The following is a 21,578-nucleotide window of genomic DNA, read 5'->3' on the forward strand; positions in this document are numbered from 1 at the left end:
ATTTAAGCTTGCCATTGCCAGAGCCATTGCCAATAAAATCAAATGATGCTAGAGCCTTTTAATTTTCAGTTGATGACAAATCGAATGCCGTGCGAAGCGCGAAGATGTGGCGTATACGTAATCCGAGCATGTTGAATAAAAATCGATTTATGCCGTGCATAAATCAAATGACACGACTACTTGATGTTTAGCTAACGACATGTGCAAGTTTCTATTAGGATTTATCAGGGATTACGCGAGCATGTTCTCCTCTCGAGTCTGTGTGTGTATGTGTGTTTGTGTGTGGACACTGGCCAAATGGGGTAGGAAATCAGCAGGACGTCAGACATGGACTTTATTTTTGGCAGGCTGCGTGCTTGCGTGCATTCAGGAAGCAAACTCAGATCGTTGGGCACATGTCGAGCGTTATGAAATTTACTTTGAATGTGCACAGAGCCAATTCCAGTCTCAGTCTCAGCCTCAGTCCCCAGTCCCCAGTCTCCAGTCCCAAAACCCAAACCCAATCCCAATTTCAAACGTAAATCCGGCATACTTGTTGTTGGCACTTACCTCAATGCCGGCACGACTCTTGCTGTCCACGTTTGAGCTGCTAAATTCGGTGTCCTCCACGGTGTTCACAGTGTTCGTCGAGTTACCCTCAACCAGACCCAAGGCTGTGGTTCCACCGCCACCAGCTCCAGCTCCTCCGCTACTGCCCGATGCACTGCCGCTTTTGTTTTTGGCCTTTGAGAATCTGCCAAGACGTAGCCGCAGACGATTAAGCTTTGTATCGGATGTTCCGCTGCCATCGGGCTAAAAGATACACAGAGAGTGAGAGAGAGAGAAAGAGTAGAGATACTTGTATAGTTCAAGCTGCTTTTAGTTGAGCTGCATCGATTTTGAATAGTCGAAATTAAATTCATAGTTTTTGGCATGGCATTAAAATGAATAACAAAAGGCGAAAATTTGCATTTTGTTTCGTTATCGTTGTAGTTGTTGTTGCTGTTGTTATAGTTGTTGTTGCTGCTTCGCCTTACGCTTCAATAAACCGCAATTTGTACGCATATCAGAGGTTGAGCTGAGCCCAAGCTGATCCCGTGTGTTGCCTTCACCATATGCATATGTAAGTGGATTCGTTCGTAAATAAATTGTGTGTATTTGTTACAGTCACGCCACAGTTCCACTTTCCACATACGGCACCCAAACCAACCACTCCACCTACTCCCCCTCTTCCTCCCATCGAACTACATTGCCTGCTCAAAATAAATTTCACGCTTGACTGCTTCAAGCGCTTGACCTCTTTGATTTTTTTTTGTTGCGTTTTCGTTTTCGCTTCTGCTCCTTTTCCCTTTTTATTTTTTTGTGCAGTTCTTGTCATCGCCTTCAATCCCACCAAATTAAAGTAATTGAGTAGTCAAACCTTTTGCCTCATCGTCAACCGTCATGTTGACCCTTTGCCAAGTCGATATTGCTTTAAATAAATAAAATTATGCTGATTTTGCGTTCGTGTGCGGAAATTTGCCAAAAAAGGGAATGAAGAAAAAAGGCACAGGCGATTCCAAGTGTGCCCGGTCATGGCCCCCAAAAAGTCGCCTCACAAAGCATTCGAGCATTCCCAAATGGCGTGAATATTTGCGCAAATAGTATTAAATGGATTTGCAGCTACGCATGTGACCTTCATTTTGTGGGCAACTCAAGAAGTTGAATTACTTGGCCACATGCCTGGCTAAGGACTCTTGACTTTAGTCTGAGACTGAGACTAAGGGCAAGAGCAAGTGCAAGGGTCAGCTGACCTATTAAATATTGATCAGTCTGTTCTTTGGCTTAATTAGATACAGTCTCAGGTAGAGCTGAGTGCAAAGTTCAAATTCATTAATGATATGCTTTACTTTACTATTAACCCTTGGCTTTTGTTATTACTTTTCTCGGCTTCGAAATTACTTTTCAGTTTTCAGCAGCTCAACAATATTTATTGAGCAATTGTATTTATTGTGCACAAGTGGGCGTGTGTGTGTGTGTGTGTGTGTGAGTTGCGCTAATTAAATTTACGTCCTATGTCTGGTTCACATATTTCACATTGCGTATACGTCGCGTGCTGCTGCCATGCGGGTAATCAATGCGTAATTGAATCTCTGATAACTTCAAAGGCGCATATACAACCGTGTGTATTGCCAGCACATTGTTTGCCAGTTTGCCAGTTGGCGTGCCATGAAATTGCCTGCGCAAAACAATTGGCAAAAACTTTGTTCCCATGCGTGTGCGAGCGGGTGTGAGTGTGCGAGTGTGTGTGTGTGTGTATGTGTGTGGGGGTGCTTAACCATAAATTCCATGGATTCCCTTTTGGCATTTGCTTAGATCGAAAACTAAACTACATGGCGCATTAACGTTATTTAAATACTATAGCCAACATATACAACGTATACAACCAATAGATAAGACGGCGATAAGCGCTTTTCCCCATCTCTTTCAACTTGACTTCGCAACGCAACAGAAAGTGTAGCATACTTTTCAGCAGCGTCGACGATAAGCAAAACCCAGCTCAATGTGTATTTTATGTAGATGTGTCTGCTGTCAGCTGTCGCTATGCTGCTTCCTGCTGCTATATGTGTGTCAATGTACACATGTGTGTGTGAGTGTGTTTGAGAGTGTGTGCGTGTGTGTGCACATTTATTTAAGCGTTTGCATAAACGATACTTGGTCGAAGCCATTTCGCCACTTTGGCTAATTTATGTAAATTGTTTTCTTATTTAATTGTTTTTCTTGCGAGACATGTGTTGAGCTTCATATCATTGTAAGTATGTGTCTATAGCACACTGCCTACACACACACACACATACACAAACGCACTCGTGTGTCTGTTGTATTCGTAATATGAATTTTGTATGTCGCTGTGTGAATGTGTATCCAATAATTTCCTTTCCTTGGTGAATTATGCTGCTCTGCCCAGAGCACAAATGTTTTAGACTGACTTACACTGTGCGGCATCGTGAAATATTTTCATTTATTTAATTTGATTTTTCAATTAAACAAGCGAGAGGTACATTTTAATTTATTTTATTTCAGTTTTTTATTTAATTTTATTATTTTTGTTTTTTAATTTTTATATTTATATTCTTTTGTGTTAATTCATTTAATTGCGCTTAAAATATTTGATTTGAATTTATTTTATATATTTTTTAGTTTATTTGAATTTTATGTTCTTTTATTTTATTTCACTTTTATGCTTTTCATTTCATTTCATTTGTTTTGTATTTAATTTTATATTATTTTGTTATTGTATTCATATAAGTTTTTAATATTTTAATAATTTGTTTTATTTGATTTTATGAATTTCCATTCTTATCATTTCATGTCATGTTTTATATTTTATATAATAATATTATTGTATTTCAGTTTTTTTCAGAATATTTTAGATTTAGATAATATTTTTTATATATTTTATTTATAAAATTTTACTTTAATGTATCTTATTTCATTGTATTTATTTTTATGGATTTCCATTCATTTGATTGGATTTTATTTTATTCATTTTTATTTTACTTTACTTTAAATTTTCCTTTTCTGAAGTAGTTTCTATTTTTCTAGGTAATAAATTACTAAGAGTCTGTGAACAGCTTTTTAACTGTCAAATAGTTTGGCATTTGTGGCAATGTTGAAGAACAAATGAGTAACTTTGTTTTGCTGTGCAGTGTTAATGTTGTTGCTCTCGATAAAAAATAAAAGCAAGGAGCACAGCTTGACGACGTGTGTCGCATATGGACGACTTGGTTTTGCCGTCCCCAGGCTTAGCTAATGCTGCTCGGCTGCTCTGGCTGCTCTGGCTGCTTTGGCTGCTTGGCTGTTTGTCATATGGCCATGGTCATAATGTCAATATCTAGAGCAATCAATTTGAGCTGCTGTCGCTGCTGTCACTTTTGCTGTTGCCTCTACTTTTGCTTCTATTGCTGTTGCTGTTATTCATCTTGTTGTTGTTGTTGTTTGCAAATGTAATTGTGATTATGTTCGAGTGGTCAAGGCGGACACAAACACACACTCACATACTCACTGAGAGTCTTAGAGCTCTTGGGCTGTAAGCGAAAGCATCTGGGCGTTGTTGTCAACACACTTGTCCAACAGAGACACACTCCAAAGAGCGATTGCTTTTTGTGTTTAATGTTACATTATTATTAATGTTTGCTACGAGTTGTAGTTGTTGTTGCTGTTGCTGTTGTTGGTGTTGTTACTGTTGTGGCATGGCGTATCTCATTAGGTCCATGGCTAAATTACAGATAATACCTGTGCGCTCAATTTGCTTAATTGCCTTTTACTACCGTGTGTTATGTTAATTGCAAAATCAATGCCCACGATGTGTCCAAATTGCGTATACGCAACCGTGTGCGTGTATCAGAGTATTTGTGAGCTATGCAAACTGCATTTCAATTTAAATTACGCATTAATGTTAAATTATGTGCTAAGCCAGTGGCTATAGGTCGACGAGCTGCAACTATTCATTTCGAATTTGATTATGCAATTTAAATCATTTGCTGGGAAATTTATTTAGAAATTTTCACAAGCTACACAAACTGAGGCCATAAACATGCTAAATGCAAAATGCAATTAACTTAAATTTATGTGCTGCCAAAGTACACACCAATAACCAAATATTTGTATGCGTATCTCTCTTGCCTTTGTCCAAAAAACTTTGCTACAACAAATCTTTATTAAATACAAAACGAAAAAAAAGAACACCATGCGAACAAGAGAAAAGAAAAAGAGAATTATTGTAACGAAACGCGCAGCAGGCGAACAGCGGAATGTGTTGTGTGTTTTGTTGTGTTTCGTTGTGTTGTTCGTGCTCTGTTGTGTTGCTTTGCTGTGTGTGCGTGTTCGTAGGTTAGTATAAAACCCTCGTCAAGTTGCAGGAAAGCAATTTTCAATTTGAAAGCATTTAGTTAAAAAAAAGGGAATAACAAGAGCGTAATTCGATAGCAATAGCAAGCCATTGCCTTAATACTCTGACTAATGCTAAATTATTGTCGAAAGTTCAGAGAACACATTAATTTGCAGTGAAGCTCATGTTTGATGTTTATGAAAATGCATCAACTTTGTCTAGAGTATTTGAGGGGATAATATAATGTTCATAATATTCATTTAAGAAAAGCAATAAAAATTGTTGAATATTTTTTAAAGCACCAAAAATATTGAAAGTGATTTAGTTTAAAAACTGATCATCAATGCCAAAAATTTGAACCTTTTACCCTTTGAATTAAGACTTTTTAAACTCTATTGTGTTGGTGATAATGATAAATAATAATATTTTTAATACATAATATTCCTTTTATCAAAGCTATAAAAATTGCTGTATATTTTTTGAATTTTAAAGTACAGAAAATATTGAAAGTGTTTTAGTTTAAAGAAGGCTTAAAATTTGAACCTCTTAGAATGTAGATGAAGACTTCTCAAACTCTATTTTTTTTTTGTCACAATGCTTAACACAAACAAGCTGTTTCATTGAAGCAATAAACTCAGGGTAAGAGCATCGAAATGCCTGCTCTGAGTGGGGTAAATATATTTTAAAATCAACAAACAGGCCAGGCCAGTGAGTGGCACTAAATGGATGCGTATAGCTCGTGCTGTATTTGCTGTGACTCTGTGTATGTGTGTGTGTGTGTATGCTTGTATTGGCATTGCGTTCGCTGACATGTAACTAACACACACATACATACACAGAAGAAGCTACATCGGCCGGACATGGCTGGGACTTGTGTACGTTGGCAAATAGTGGACAACTTGTCTTGTTTGCGCATTGAATTTGTGATTCCAATGACTTTTTGCCAGCTTCGAGCTTGGCCAACATACGGCTACAAGCATGAGTGCGTATGTTCCATGTGTGTGTGCGTGTGTGTGTGTATAGTTGTAGTTGTAGGTGTAAGTGTAAGTGTAAGTGTATGAGTAGGTAAGTGGTTGCAAACATTTTTACGTCAAATGGTCATTTTCAATTTAGTCGAAGCACTAAGCTTAAGCTAAGTAGCTGCTTCTAAGCATGTGCCAGCACTGGACACCAAAAAGAAAAATAATCTGTAGTTAGAAAAAATGAAATGCGAAATAGAATCGCAGATCGAAGTCATAATGCTCTGCAGAAGAAAATAAAAATAGACAACATAAAATCTGGTTTCATTAAGAAGTTTGAAAAAAATTAAAAAAATATACAAATGTTATTGAACTACGAGTGCATACAAAATGCAAATTTTTGTATAATCAGAGCATATTATTAAATCAGTAAATTATTGTTGCATTTATGAATGAACTTTAATTATAAAATATGGTAAATCATAAAGAGACTTTGAGTAAATACAACATATACTATATTCAAATATAATTGCATTAAAAATGCGAATTTTGAGAAGTAACAACGTAATATTAAATGCACAAATTATTATTGCAACTTGAAGCTTAATTTTATTTGGCAATATTTGCAATATTGAGACATTTTACATTTCAATTTATTCAAAAACAAATATGTACAAATTGCAGATTAAATTAAATGCAACTATGAATTTTGCTTAATTATGAAATATTGTGAACCATTAAGAAACAAGAAAATACAAATTTCAAAAGCTTAAAACCAATTATATTAAATGTACAGATTATTATAGCAACTAAGAATTTTATTTAATCATTATTAGGTAAATAAATTATTAATATTGCTTTTAAATTGAGTTTATTACAAAATGTGGCAAATCATGAGGAAACATCGAATGTTAAAAATATATATTTGATTAAGATAATTTAGCAGCAAAATGAAAATTGTGAACTCTAAAATATTAATTATAAATACATCAAATAATTTTATGGCATGAATTGAGTGAAATGTAAATTTAGTATTATTTTAAAGTATACATTAGAAAATACAGAAATACTTATGGTATTGGAAATATAATTTAAAAATGATAAATAAAAAATTATAAATAAGTGCAGCTCCTTCGACAAACTGGTCTGAAAATATCATTTAACCAAACTTGTGTTAGGGTATTTCATAAAGGTAAGATATTACAGACACGAAAACGCAATTCAGCAAACCCTTTAAAATTTATCAGTCTGCATGCACACACACCCACATATACAGGCACACATACGTGGCAAAGAGCAAGAGCAACAACAAAAGACGTGGTAGAAGAACTCAACACTGACCAAATGCCCTGTTAGCTAGTTGGTTTTTGGGTAAGCACTTTTCGTTTAACTTCTTGCCGGACTTCCAAATGAGTTGGCTTTTAAAAGCAGAGCGCTGCAGGGGGAGACGGGCAAGGGCAAAAAGAAAATTTGGCAGAATGCATTTTTAAACACACTTGAATGAGGCTGAGAAGCTGCCTAATTACATTTGGCCCAAAGCCCAAGACGAGTACGTCTACACATTCATCGTGGCAGCCAGGCTTGCCTTTAGTCCATGCATATGTTATGAGCATATTTAGCTAAAGGCTTTCGTGCATTGGTTTCGCTTGGCTCTTGAGTTTGGTTTTGCTTTGGCAACAACTCACAGCTGGAGCTGTACGGGTTGACCTTTATCTCGGGTCGATTTTGTGGCTGTCCTCGCGATTAGCTTCATTTAAGTGCATAATTACAAGGCTTGGTTGCATTAGAAATTGTGCTGCGGTCTCCGACAGCAGCTTAAGTCGAGCTATGTACAGGGTGCTCTGGCAAGCAGTTGGCAAATCACGTGAAGATTGCCACATCCTGTACACCAAAGAGATGACACCGCAAATGTCTATCGCATTGCGATTGTCTGGTTAAACGCACAAGTTGTACGCTCGCACTAACCTGATTATTATTGGCCGCCACATCGACGGGTCGCGGTCGACGGCGGTGAATGCGTTTCCTTGCCGTCTGATAGATTTTCCAATACAACGCCAGAATTACGAGCAGCGGCACATAGAATGTGCAACAGGTGGCAAATACCTACAGAGAGAATAAATAGGTGAAATGATGATGACATCATCGCTCGGTACACGGCTTAATTAACGCACCTGATAGGCCACATCCTGTGAGACCATGCATTTCTGTTGTTCGATGCGTTGCAGATAGTCTGGATCCTTCCAGCCAAATTGCGGCGCCAATGACACAATCACCGAGGCGGACCACACACAGAATATCATCATGAAGACACGATTGCTGGTCCTTGAATGGATGTAATCGATGTTGGTAACCGCCCAATAGCTATAATAGAACAAATAAACAATAAATTTTATTAACTATTTTTGCACTTGGCGCGATGCGTGCTTTTATTTACTTTCATTTCGTGCGCTCACAATATGCAAATCAAATGTTGCATAAATCTAGGCGCGCACTTAAACTCACACACACACAGAGCGATGTGTGGGAGGGAAAGAGACAGCAGGCACACATATACACACTCAATATTCAGCATAGAAAATGGCGGCAAAGTAAAGAAGCGTGTTTGATATTTGAATTCCGTTCAACAGTTTTTCATAGCATTTTTATTTTCTCTTCTGCGTTTATTTTTTTGTGTTTTGCATTTTGGGTTTTTGTGTGCCAAAACATGTTTTATATATGCATGCAAAGCATTCTCTGCATGTGTGTGTGTGTGTGGCAGTCAAGCGTGGCATTTTTCAAATTTCCATTTTTTATAGCCAGGTTTCAGGGCAACTCAACATGTACAGACACTTTGTCGAGCTGCATATAAAAATCTTGTAAATTCCGGCAAGTATTTAGTCAATTCTATTAAATTTACAGTGATATTTAATGTAGTCATAGATAATTATTCTTTAAATATACCAAATTCATAAGCCACAAAATACTGAAATATACCGAATGCTGTATTTGGTATAAATAGTACTACATTTGAAATATACCGTAGCACTAAACATTGCAGATTGTCAGCCCACAGCTGTTGCTATAAGCGTTTTTGGTTGATTTGCAGGGGAGTAAGTGGACAAACTTGCTGCCGAGAAAAATTATATTTCAAATTCTTATAGTCTCTGACTTATAGGTATTAATACGGACAAGCAGACAGACAAAAAGACAGACAGACGACCAGACGGAGATGGTCGGCTGTTGACCTTATGGGTTCGGAGATAACTTCTTCTTCTACCTTATGGATAGCAAATATAAAATCTTGTAAAATTCTTAAGAGTAGAGTATAGAAAAGTTGCTATGCCAATGCGAAAAACTATAATTTTGGTTTGGGCAAAAGCAACATGTCTAAACGAGTTTTTAAACGTTACGTGTACGGTAACTGGCACACACACAACACTCACACAAACACGCACAACATACATACACAACACACACACACAAAGTTGTTGCACATTGATATGCGGAGCTTGTTGTGCTCTGGCTTTAATTGCATTGGTTGCTCTCGAAGCTTGTTGCTGCTGCTGGCCAGGCTTTAAGAATGCCAACTATTCAACTGTGTGGCACAGATAATCGCGCCCAGAGGCGGTAACTAGACCATGTTACAATTGTTGTTGCTGTTCGAGTTGCTGTTGGTGATGATGCTGCCTCCTGCCATTAAGCAGCTTTTAGTTTTGGAGTTGTCAGTGTTTTGCCAGTGTGTTGCTGTCAGTTCAAAGGTTACCAACCACAACAACCTGCGGCTTTTGTCTGTTTTCTGTGGCTGACTGCCAAATTAATGCCGGCAACCGCACATTTCAAAATTTAACGGCAGTAAGCAGCAAGCACTCTTCTTCAACACACATTGACCGCAGCGCTTAAAGTGCCAGGCAACAACAGCAACAAACATCGAGAGAACAACGTCAATTGTTTGTGTATTAATTAAACACAATTTGCATAAACAAATATTTTGGCCTGCAGGGCCGCAGCGCAGCGCAGCTCAGCACAAGCAAACAAATGTGTGCTCAAAATATAAATCAACAATTAATTGAGTTGACAAAGCACTCGGAGTCTGGATCTATTTCTCTCTATCTGCTTGCCTCGTCTGGCTCTCTGCTAGTGTAAACCATGTTAAGTGCCTTCTCTCGCCCCTGGGCATAACTTAATTTGTATGTCATTTGAGCCAGTTACACGCTAATGACAGCTTTATAAATACAAATAAAGGCGTATAGTATAATTTCATTAATTTGTTTCAAAAACCCCAATTAAGCCGCACTTAATTAAAGCGCACAATCAACTCGATGCACACACATGACCAAACATTTACCCTACAAAATAGTACTACAAACATTCATTTTGTAGTTGACCGAGAGGGACACACTATAGTTCAAATCACGACATAGAACGAGCACGTGTCTGATATGAGAAATGATTGCACATGACGTATACGCCACATGTGCTGTTGTCGATAATAAATAATAATGAATAATGTTGATAGTTGATGACTTTTGTCTGGACAGCTGCCACCTGCTGTGCGCCACTTAGAAGACACTCTGTATCTTTGAGTTTTAATAGAGACGCTGCTAGGAGGGGCCGCCTTTCTATTCATTAGCATAATATAATCGACTTCAACTTGGCAATTTTGATTGACTGCTTAAAATTAATGGAATTTTGTGATTTCGCTGTCTGTCAATTTCTTTTTTTGAGTTACCAATTTTCTTTTCCTCATTTTTAGGGAGCTTGGGAAGTATGTGGTCCGCATACGCAATGGAGAAAAAAAGGCATGCAAATGAACTGGGAAAACCTAATAAAGTGCCTGTCATGCAATGTGCTCGCAATTGATATCACTCATACGACGCCTAGTCGCCATTGCCATCGGCATCGTCATCGCCATCGCTGTGTCGCAGTGAAAGTATCATAATTTGTTATGGCATGTTTTTCTATATACAATTTCGTTTCATAGGCCAGCAATTCAATTCATTTCAATTGAAGTCAATCAATTTATCAAGCGTACGACGAAAAGCCAAACAACGAACTTCAGTCTCGAACGAACTCGACTCGCCTCGTGAGTGATGAATTATAACAATTTATTGTGCGCCAAACAATTTAAATGCGATTTTTCCATTATACATGTCCCGCTCTCGCTAGCTTGGGATGGGTTGGGATGGGGTGGGGTTTGGGTTGCGCTCTATGCAATATGTGTGTGTGATAAATGTGCGGCACTCGAGCGTAACACTTTTTAATGCATTTAAAAATTGCGCGCCTAGCACACAAAAAAGCCATTACTCTTGATCTCACTTGATTACGTACGTACTACATACAGCTTCCCCCATTCCAGCAAACAAAAGCTCCCCAAATTCTCCTTCTTTTTGCAAAAGTGATGCTTACATTTCTATATATATATTTTTAAGTTTTTCGCTTTGTGTTATCTTTGTTATTTTTAGCAGAGTCAGAAAGTCGTAATATCATGATGACTTGGCGCAATTGCTGGGAAATTGATTTTGGAAAATATCAGCAGCAATTAGTTTGCGGCAGTAGAACAAAAAAGTGTAATTAATTTAGAAGAGGACACATGTAATTTTACCTTTTAAGCTCCTCATAATTAATTGATGTTTTGCGTTGTCGAGTCACAAGTCAATATTTACATTACTTTTTTTTTATTATTACTTGTATTATTGCATTTTTCACATTTTGTCTGTTGACATCTGTAGCATGCATATTTAATGCTCCCTCATCGTCCTGTTACCGTGTATTCATTACTCTAATAGGGGGTGTCTTAACTATGTAATGAAATATTGTCATTTTAAATTATTTGCAGTTGAAGTATTTCATAGCTTATCGATTGTATTACTTGTTCATTGAATGCAGTTCATCGAGTTACACGTATTGTTTTTATTTTCAATTTAGGGCTATAAATAAAGGTAGTCAACGAAAAAAAATCGGCATTGCCTGTTACCTGCGGCTGCCTGCTGACTGCCGTTTTTCAGTTTACAATTATATTTCATTTTATACAACAAAACAAAGACAAAAACAAAAAAAGAAAATGGGAGGGAAAAGAACTAGAAACGAGGCAGTTGAACAAAAGATAAAAATGGAAAACAAAACGAGGCATACAAAAATGCATTCCACACTAGTAAAATAACAATAGACGGAGGCCACAACAACTGCGACAGCAACAACAACTCGCGCCTACTGCACACATGCACGGCGTGGAGTGGGCGTGGCATGTTCCTCAGCCTGTATGCGAGTTTTTATTTTTTGCCTTTTTGTTTTCTTGTGCGCCCTGCGGCAGCTGTGGCATGATTAAATTTTTGCAAATTACTTGCGTTCCACGCTTAGTCTGCTGCTGTTGCTGCTGTCATTCCAACAACAACAACAACAACAACAACAATAGCAGTAATAACCTCTAAATATTGCAGCGCAACAATAGAAACAATAAAACTGTATTTGTTCATAGTTGAAGAAGCGCTAGGCCACAAAACAATATACGAGTAAGTCGTAACAATTGGCCTCTGCCCCAAAATCGTTGCCGAAACATGCGCAAATAAATCAAAATAGGAATATAACCTTGTGGCTTCACTTTAAATAAAGTTGAGAGCATTCAACAGTCGTCTATGCACTGTGTGTAAAGGCTTGTAAATTATTTGTCACTACGCCTTAATTTAATCGCTCTTAATAGCCATTGATTTTATTTGCATACATAGTCTGCCAATGCTCATTCATAGTCATTTTAATTATAATAATGTCAATGGTTCAACACGTCGTATGATTGATACTTAATTTAATTTTTATGCGGCCCGTTGGTTTTATTATTGCCATCATTATTATTACTATTATTATTATCATTATAATGTATTATGATTGCCTCTTATTTATGGTAATTTCCATTCGTTATTATGGAACAGCGCAGCGAATCAATCAGCATTTTAAATGTGTTAAATAGTTTCGATTTTGCTCTCCTATTATTATTATGTCTACATACGAGTAGAGATGCCAAAGCTTGTCTCTCGCTCTCACTTTCTCTCTCTCTTTTTCATGTAGGAGGCAACATTTTAATGCTGCCACACACATTTTATTTGTTATGTGCTTGTCCACTTGCAGCCGCAGTGCGTCAGTTATGCTGACATGCACGGCTCTTGCCTTACAGCGAAATTCAATTTAAAACGTGCTTACGTGGCTGCTGCGACAGGCTCCCAGCTACCAGCTAGCAGCTATATCAGATACCAGCTCTCAGATTCCAGCTCCCATTGCTCCTATAGCTACCCTTGTCCTCTGGCCCTGTGGCATCTCGTTGGCTTCCTTGGCCCACACCAATGAACTGTCCAACTGGAACTTTTGCGCGCTGCCCCGAGGCTCGGCATTAACAGAGAGGCACCCAAAGACAACAACTCTTCGCCCTTTACGTTTGGTTTTGGCAACAATTTTATAAAGTTTTAAAGCCCTAGATTTCTACACGGTAATTTTTACTCTAAATATTAAATTCCTTAATATTGTTTGCATCTCTTTTCAATTTATGATATAGTGTGTTCCACAATGTAATCAAGTTCCTTCCCCCTTCTGGCTACTTTTGTTTCCTGCTGTTTTTGTTTTGGGCCGCTTTTGTTTTTATTCTTTTTCTCGTTATTCACGTTGTTCTTGTTGTTGTCAGCGACCTACAAATTTATATGAGCAGAAATTGCGTTACATATTTTCCACGCATGACTACTAAGCAATGCTAGTTGCCGAGGGAATATTAGCTGACACGGCATTAAATTATAGAGCTGGCGGAAGTCGTGGCTCAAAAGAATACACGCGTTGTAAAAAATGAAAAAAAGGAAAAAGTCAGAATTTTTGATGTGCTTAAATATTTAGATTATAAGGAAAACACGTTAATTATTTTTGTTAAATTTACTGCATAATTACTAAATTATTTATGCAGTACAATTGAAATATCTACAGACATTACGTATATGAACTGCTGGAAGTCTTAAATTTTTAAACATTTACTACTTCTAAATTGCAGTTTAATATAATTTAAAACAAGCCTTTTTCTTCATAAGTCATGTAGGGTTAATATTTGGAGCTATTATAGTTATTGATTGTTATTAATAGTATATTAAAGGTTTTCGCTTTGAAAAGTATTCAGCTTTTGGGGAAGTGAATCGTATTTAAATTAAATATTATTTAATTAAAAATAATTTAATAAATAATTAAACTTAATTGTTAACTTGTTATATTCTATTTCTAATGTTGATTAATGTATTTTATTTAAATTCACACATTTATTTTGTTATTTAATTATAATTATGCAATTCAGAAACTGAAAATAAAAAAATTCATGTTTAAATTAAATCATTTATAATTTAATTTTAATAATAATATTAAAGTATTTAATTTAAATTCAGACTTTTAATTATTTTTTGATTCAAATTTATGTCATTCAGAAATTGTAAATTTATTTGAATAATGTTTAAATGCAATCGTTTAAAATTAATAAATAATAAAACATATTCTACTTCATTTAAACTCACACTATTAATTATTATTGATTGAATTAATTTTTCAACCTATAGAGATTTCTAGGGTAACATGCAAGTGATCAGTGGATGGTGTCAAGTTGCGCTTGTTGTTGTTTGTGTGTGCGTCTCGTGTGGCGGAGTTTTCTACTTGGCGCACAGCTGGCACAGGATGCGTCTTCTGTTGATTACAGGCCCATCGCATCGCATATGTGGCCTGTGCCGTTTGGTGCGTGTGCCGCCTCGTGTCCTGTCTGCACTGCGCTGCTGTGTGTGTTATGTTAGCTCTGTGTTGTGTCCCATGTCCTGTGGGTGTGGGTTTTCCTACATATATGTATATGCTCTGAATGCCCTTATGCGTGCCTGCGTCTTTGCAGCCACTGTGAGAGGGCAGCAATTGCAATTTATGGCACAAAAACAAGAAACTTATGTAAATTGCAAGGAGGAGCAGCAGCATCGGCAGCAGCAGAGCAAGAAATAAGCGGGACAACAAAAGCAAAAGCAAAGTAAATGTTGGGCGACCACGCCCAGACGCAGTCAGTAATCTTGCATTGAATGCAGCCGAGTGCGTTGATTGCTGTCTGGCTGCCCTGCTGGGCCTTCTCCTGTGCGCCTTGTTGTTGTGGCCACCGCCACAGCCGCCTTTATGAATCTTTTAGTGCACATGCAGTTTTCCTTAAAAACAATTTGCATAATTGCACGATGGTTCTTCGCTCTGGCGACCGGCGCGTTTGGGGAGTCGCAACTTAATTATATTTAATAAGCTTAAATGTTTGCCGGCCTTCATAATTGTCCCAGCCAATTGGCTGGCACTCTTCATAAGTCTTCAATGTACTCGGCATAATTGCAATTTCATAATGTGAACAGCGAGAGAGGACTGTCAAGTGGCAACAGCAACAGCAACAGCAACAGCAACAGCATCATTAGCTCGTCGTGTCCAGTGCCAATGAGCTTTGAAAAAGTCGCACGCTCTCAATGGGGAGAAAATTGCAAAAATGTGAAAATATATTTAGCAACAATGGATTCTTTGGGGTCAGGGAGTTGTTGCCTTGTTGGTTTGTTGGATTGCTGGCTTTCTGCCTTGTTTGCTTGCCTGCCTGTTTTTGGCTATTTGCTTTTTGTGCATGTTTTGCCTTTTGGCGTTCTCACACTCTCACACACACACACACTTGGCATTTCTCTATCTCTGTCTGGCACTTTGCGGTTTGCGCTAACCAAGTTTCCTTTCCGGTGGCAAAAGTTTTGGTCCAAACCGAAAACCAACCATTAATCACACGGCGTGCACAAACTCTGCTAAACGCAAAACTAAATACGAGCAAACCTCAACACACCCAAGATGAAATATATATTTATGTAGGTATATAATTCATATGTATCTGAATAGTTACTTCAAGCTTAATGGAACCACAACATTTTCAATGTTTGCGGCAAATTTCCAAAAACGTGGATAAATTGCAATACTTGAATGTATTCATTTGAGCTTGAAGTGCAGTTTTTTGGTCAGCTTTTTCAATTTGACTATAAAATTGTTCATTTGTCTTAGCGCCACGCCCCCCATTTCGAGCTCTCAGCTCTCCACTTCGTAGTCCTTCATTTGATTTATTTGAAATTCAATTTACTTCTCGCACTGATTAATCATTCAGCAGCAGCCGGGCTGGCAGCTGGGAGGTAGCAGGCAGCCCTTGCGCCATTATTTTGATTTATGCGACTTTTACAAATTCGAAATTTAAATTACGCACACACACACACTGATACAAGATAGAGAGGAGGCAACCCTTGAGGGGGAAGAGGGAAGACATAGACTTTTGGGTTAGCCGCTGTGTGACAGTTATAGAATTGTAATTCATCTTGGCTGCGGTTTGAATGCTTTGCCATTCAAATGAAATGTTTGAAATGTTTCCCACTGTGGCTTTCAAATTTCGGTCTTATAATTGCTTTTCCAGCAGCAGCAGCAGCCAGTTGACATTTTATTTAAAAACTTCTCGGTTAACCCCAAAATGTAGGCAACACTTTTCAAGTGCAACTCAGTGAGTGCAAGTGTATGTGTGTGCGATTGTGTGTGTGTTGAGTTGACTAACAACTGGTAATTGAGTTGTGTGTGCCAACATACTTTTGATTGTCTCTATATCAAATATACGATTCAGCCGGCACATAATTAAGTTTATTGCTCAACATACACGCAGCACGAATCTCTGCTCATTCTTCTAAGTGTGTGCGTGTGTTTGTGGCAAATATTGATTGAGGCATTTTGTAATGTTGTCTGGCAAATACATAAATCATTAGAATTATGTCAAGCCGTGCTAATCGAGATTGAATATGCCCCAAGTGTGCACACACTCTCACTCTCTCTCTTTCTGTCATTCTCTCTCTCTATTCCTCTCCCTCTCTCTGGCTCTGACAGAGATTAAAAGCACTTGAAACCATTTTAGTTGCACACACTAAATATTTACCATTTGTTTTATGAACTTGAGTTAAGTTCATTGAGTCTACGCTCGACGAGATAGCTTCGGCCTTTAAATGTAACAAACACCTCATTGCAAATGCTCTAACAACTATTACTGTGTGTGTGAATCGAGTGTGTGTGTGGGAGTGTGCGTGTGTGTGTGTGTGCGAGGACATTAGCAGATAACATAAATGTCTTAGTAACATATCCGGTTTTATTGCTTGGCTTCTCTGTTTGCTTTTGCCTATAGTATAGTGTGCTGCCTGCCTGGCTGCTTGCCTGTTTGCCAGTCGACTGACTGTCTTGCTATTTTGTCTCATTAACCGTTTGAAAGGCGTATTTGTGTGTGTGCTCTATGTATGTGTGAGACTGCCTAACACATGAGTTTTGGCATTTCGGTTTGTGAAATCAAATGTGCAAAGCAAATGAAGCGTTATTCGAATAGTGGTTTGTCTCCTCCTGATCTACAGCTTGCTCTTCTCTGACTGACTGACTGACTGACTAGCTGTCTCTGTCTGTGTATGTGTATGTGTATGTATGCGTGCTATTGTGTGTGGGTGTGTGCATGTCTGTATGTGTCAGGCATGAAAACTAATTATACTGTTTAATGCGTTTGTTTAACTAGCAATTTAATTAAGGCTGTGCTTTTGTTTAGGCTATGCTCACTGCCTACCGCACATACGAACACCCAACCCCCCCTCACACACACGCACACACACACACACACACATACATGGTACACACATGGGCTACCATAATCCCCATGCTACCTCACAAAAAAAGGCTCCACAAAACTTTGCACACGGCCTGCAGCTAAATTGCACATGAACGCTGCGGTAAATGGCAAAGCCACAGCTGAGGGCAGACAACAGTAGAAGGCGTGGCATGGCGAGGAAGTCAGCTTAATAGGAATGCGGTAGAGGAGAAGGGGGGGGGGAAGCTGATGCTGCTGCTGATGATTCTAAGCGCGCAGTATGCTAAAATGACCAGCGACATCGTGAAAATTATGTAAAATACGAGCACAATGTTCATTTGCACTTACAATGCTGTCCAACAGTGGCAGGCAGCAGTTAGTGCACACACACCTAAAACAACATGCCCAGCATAAAATTAAATTGTCAAACAGTGCATTAGGTCATTATGTGAACAATTTATTTAATAACTTTTAATATTATGAAAATTTTGTTCAATTCTTTAATGGAATTTTGTTAATTAAGTTTTGGAAATTGAAAAGTTAGAATTTGAAAATAATGAGGTTTTATAATTTTAAGTGTTAAGCCCAACAATTAAACAATTATAACAACTTTAATATGCAAGGCAAACACAAATTTTGAAAATGCATACATACGTTTAATTTGTGCTTGTTAAAACTTGACTTAGAAAGTTTATTTTACATCTATAGTTTGTTATTTTTTTTTAGAAAACTGGTAATTCTATTTAAAAAGTCAATTTCATTGGCGTTATGTTTGTACTTAGTATTTTTATTTTTAAAACCAAAAAAAAAATACTTAAGTTGTTAAATTTACTTTTTTTTAAATGTAGGAATCTATTACATTTTTTGTCAATTGAGTGTGAATACTTTCCTACTATACGTCTGAGTTATTTTGGCATGCAGTGTACCTGCACTAAGTGCAAAAACTCTTGTATGACAACAGCAATTACAATTACACATGGTACTGTGCGGCATATGGGGACAGTTGCGGTTGTAGTGGCTGTGGTAACTGCTGCAATTGTTGTTGGTGTTGTTGTTGTAGCTGGTTGTTGTTATTGCAGTTGGCGTCGTGCGGTTGTAGTTGTTATTAAGCTAGCAGAGAAGCCAAAACAACGATGACAGCAACTGCGACAACGACAGCGACAACGACGACAACAGCAATGACGACGAATATTAACATGTAATTACGTTTTAAGTGCTAAATGGTAAAAAAATTTATGGCAACAGCAAAGAAAAAAATCACAGTCAACTTAATTGAAATTTAATTGAATATGTCAGATGCAACAACAACTGGTGCAGCAGCAACAATTGCAACTACTACGAACAACATGCTGCCAAACAGTTGGTCGTTTAGTATGAAAGGATTCTCCATCGTTTACTTTTTTTTTGATTGGGTTAAATGTAGAGCCAAATGTCATGTGGAGAGTGGGTTGAAAGAGCTACAACAAAACGAGAAAATTTTGCATTTAAATGATTGTTTGACCGGCAGAAGGTCGCTCGGTGTGGTATTTGTCATTTTGCTGGCACTAATAATGACGTCAGCAACATGGCAGAGAGCGTGAAATTTATGCACAGTTCGGTCGGCCATAGCTGCGGGTGTGCTTGAATAAGTGTTGTGTATGTGCATATATTTGTGGCATTGACAACGCCATCGACAGCAGCAACAGCAGCAGCAGCAACAACTGCGACAACTGCGACAACAACAGCAGCCACAGCGACAGCAGCAACAGCAATGGGCAACGCCAACGGCATAAAGATTAATGACCATGCGCCATTTTTTTCTCCTGCGGCTGTTGTTGTTGTAGCAATGGTAGTTGTTGCTGTTGTTGTTATTGTTGTTGGTTGCTATTGCTGCCGGTATCGTATCATAGGCTTTTATTGTGCTCGGGTTTTTGGGGTTGCCTGCTCTGGACATGGTTTTGTTGTTCTCCATTTGCCGTTTCTGTTTCTGTTGCTCCTGCTCCTACTCCTACTTCTGCTGCTGCTGTTTCTTGTCTCGCAATTTCGTAAATATTGTTGGCACTTTGTCGTAATTGCTTAAAAATTACTGACATGGAAAATGAACTTGGCAACGTTGTCGCAATAGAATGGGTATTTAGGAGGCGTAGGCGGCAGTGGGGGGAAGCTGAGATGCTTGCAACGGAAAAGTGCTGTTGCTGTCGTCGCCTGTTGGCTGCTCGCTTGTCAACGACTTGGCTTTGGCTCGTAACGACAAATACTTGCAAATATTATTATTGTAGTCGAATTTCAGCAAAACTATTTATCATGCGGGTGGCAGGCAAACAGGCAGGCTGGCAGGCAACCAAGAAGGCAGTCAGACTCCAGGAGCAAGGACCGTTTGACAAACTTAATTTATTAATGTACTACAGGCTACGACTACGGATCTGGCATTTGCTGCTGCCGTCACAGGCTCTCTTCAACTACGACAACAATGATGCGAATGGGGCTGCAAATGGGCCTCTTGCTTAAAAGCACATTAATTTTCATTCCGTTTGGTGATAAGTAGAAGCAGGCTTTGAATTCTATTTTAAATATCAAGTGACAACTAGCAAATACTCGATGTCTCTGTGTGTGTATTTGTGCGTGTTGCCCCCTGAGGCAATGTAATTGTTTCAACAAAATTGGACATAGGCTTTAAAGAGAGACCTTTGCCCAAAACAGAGCAATAGACCGGATACACAATGAGGTGCCACTCAGGCGAATCAGGGGCTGTCATGCTGCTGCTCATTTGCATACTTTTGAGTGGGTCGTGTCGTGTCTTAGTCTCCATCATAATACGCCACTCATTTCGACGTCCAGCTGACAGGCAAAGACCCAAGCAATAGTGAAAGTACTGCGTTGGCCATTTCAACTGAATGCTGATTGATATGCAATACAAAATCTAAGCATCACTTGGCTTTGTTTATTGACAGGCAATTTGTGCCCGGCCAACATTTCAATTTGCCCATTGACAGCCAAATCAGCGTTCGCTTTCGCAATGATAAAAGACGAAGAAAATGCCTATCTTTTGGTTTGGCTACCTGCTCAATACCGAGTCACATTTTACTTTAATGCTTTAAGCTTAAAGTGTTGAAACTTAGCATTGAATTTCGTTGTGCTAATTTGCATATAATATGCAACTCCCCTAAGCGGCATGTGCAACGCCCGCAGCTAATATTCAAATTTCACAGCCAGATGCATCAAATTAGTGCAAAACTAATAATAATTGCATGGTTTCGTTTTAATGAGCTGCAGCCACTAGACTCTAAATCCAACAATACGCATTCGCCGCGATGCCCGCCGAATAATAATTATAATTATGAATATTTTGAATGTTTATTTGTTTGCATTATGCGTGCGTGCACAACAAATGTAAAAGAAAAAAATATATAATTTTACTTGCAATTTTTGTTAGTTGAACTGTTTTTGGGGCTTTGCTTTTGCCATTCAGCTGCACTAATTGAAACTGGCCGTGTAATTGGCCCCACATTGACCTGCAGATTAGCCAATTAATGTAGGCCCATTGCCTGCTCTTGCTGTGGCTATGCCTATGACGGTGGCGTCGTTCAATAAAATGAAATTAGCCAGTCAAGTGCAGCGAGCTCTCTACGCTCAACGCTTTGGCAATTTCAAATTACATTGCGCATACGACACGTTGTCCTGGGATTAGCACAGGCTCACGGTCCTTGACGGGGCTGTTTTGTTACTGCCGATGTTGCTGGCAATTTCGGCGGGTGCGCTAAGTGTTCATTAAATACACAAAATGCTTCTCTACTGCTGCTTTTGCGGTTGCCCTGGAGGCTCATTTCGTTCAGTCGTATACGCGACACGAATCTATTGAAAATTACCACCGCCCCCCCACAATATTGCCAGAGCCAATGTGCATCGTGCAACGTGCAACTAAGTGCACAACAAAATGCCATCAACAATTGACTTCTCATGCTGGCGTGCACCGTCGTCACCGTCGTCAAGTGCAGGTTCAATTAACTGACTTTCAAGCATCGCCTCGGGATACTTTTGCCTAATGAGTATGGGTACTTGTTATTGGCATTAAATTTGCTTTTTCATGGTCTGCAAATGAAATTCATTTCGTTTAACATTCGCTGTTATTGTGTGTTGCTGTTGCGATGCGTAGCAATTGGCT

The 21,578-nt window shown here is 38.5% G+C and overlaps 1 protein-coding gene and 1 long non-coding RNA gene across 6 annotated transcripts in view; one reads left to right on the top strand and one right to left on the bottom strand.

Annotated features, from left to right (window-relative positions):
* Nucleotides 1-21,578, bottom strand: part of LOC133839925 (5-hydroxytryptamine receptor 2A) — a 70,624-nt gene that overhangs the window by 10,145 nt on the left and 38,901 nt on the right. For all 3 annotated transcript variants that reach the window (XM_062271577.1, XM_062271575.1, XM_062271576.1), the window contains exons 6-8: nucleotides 7,980-8,169; nucleotides 7,774-7,911; nucleotides 550-792 (exon numbers count right to left, since the gene is read on the bottom strand). In XM_062271577.1, the coding sequence (XP_062127561.1) occupies nucleotides 550-792; nucleotides 7,774-7,911; nucleotides 7,980-8,169 (571 nt within the window). The remainder of the gene's footprint in view (nucleotides 1-549; nucleotides 793-7,773; nucleotides 7,912-7,979; nucleotides 8,170-21,578) is intronic.
* Nucleotides 6,925-10,914, top strand: LOC133839930 (uncharacterized). Of its 3 annotated transcripts, XR_009894148.1 has the most exons (4): nucleotides 6,928-7,000; nucleotides 7,056-7,179; nucleotides 10,541-10,711; nucleotides 10,769-10,914. It is a non-coding gene; the product is annotated as an uncharacterized LOC133839930 (long non-coding RNA). The 3 variants fall into 3 exon arrangements; XR_009894147.1 differs by having other exon boundaries at nucleotides 6,925-7,000; nucleotides 7,085-7,179; nucleotides 10,541-10,914; XR_009894146.1 differs by having other exon boundaries at nucleotides 10,541-10,914.

Source organism: Drosophila sulfurigaster, chromosome 3, assembly GCF_023558435.1.
Source record: "Drosophila sulfurigaster albostrigata strain 15112-1811.04 chromosome 3, ASM2355843v2, whole genome shotgun sequence".
Classification (NCBI taxonomy): domain Eukaryota; kingdom Metazoa; phylum Arthropoda; class Insecta; order Diptera; family Drosophilidae; genus Drosophila; species Drosophila sulfurigaster.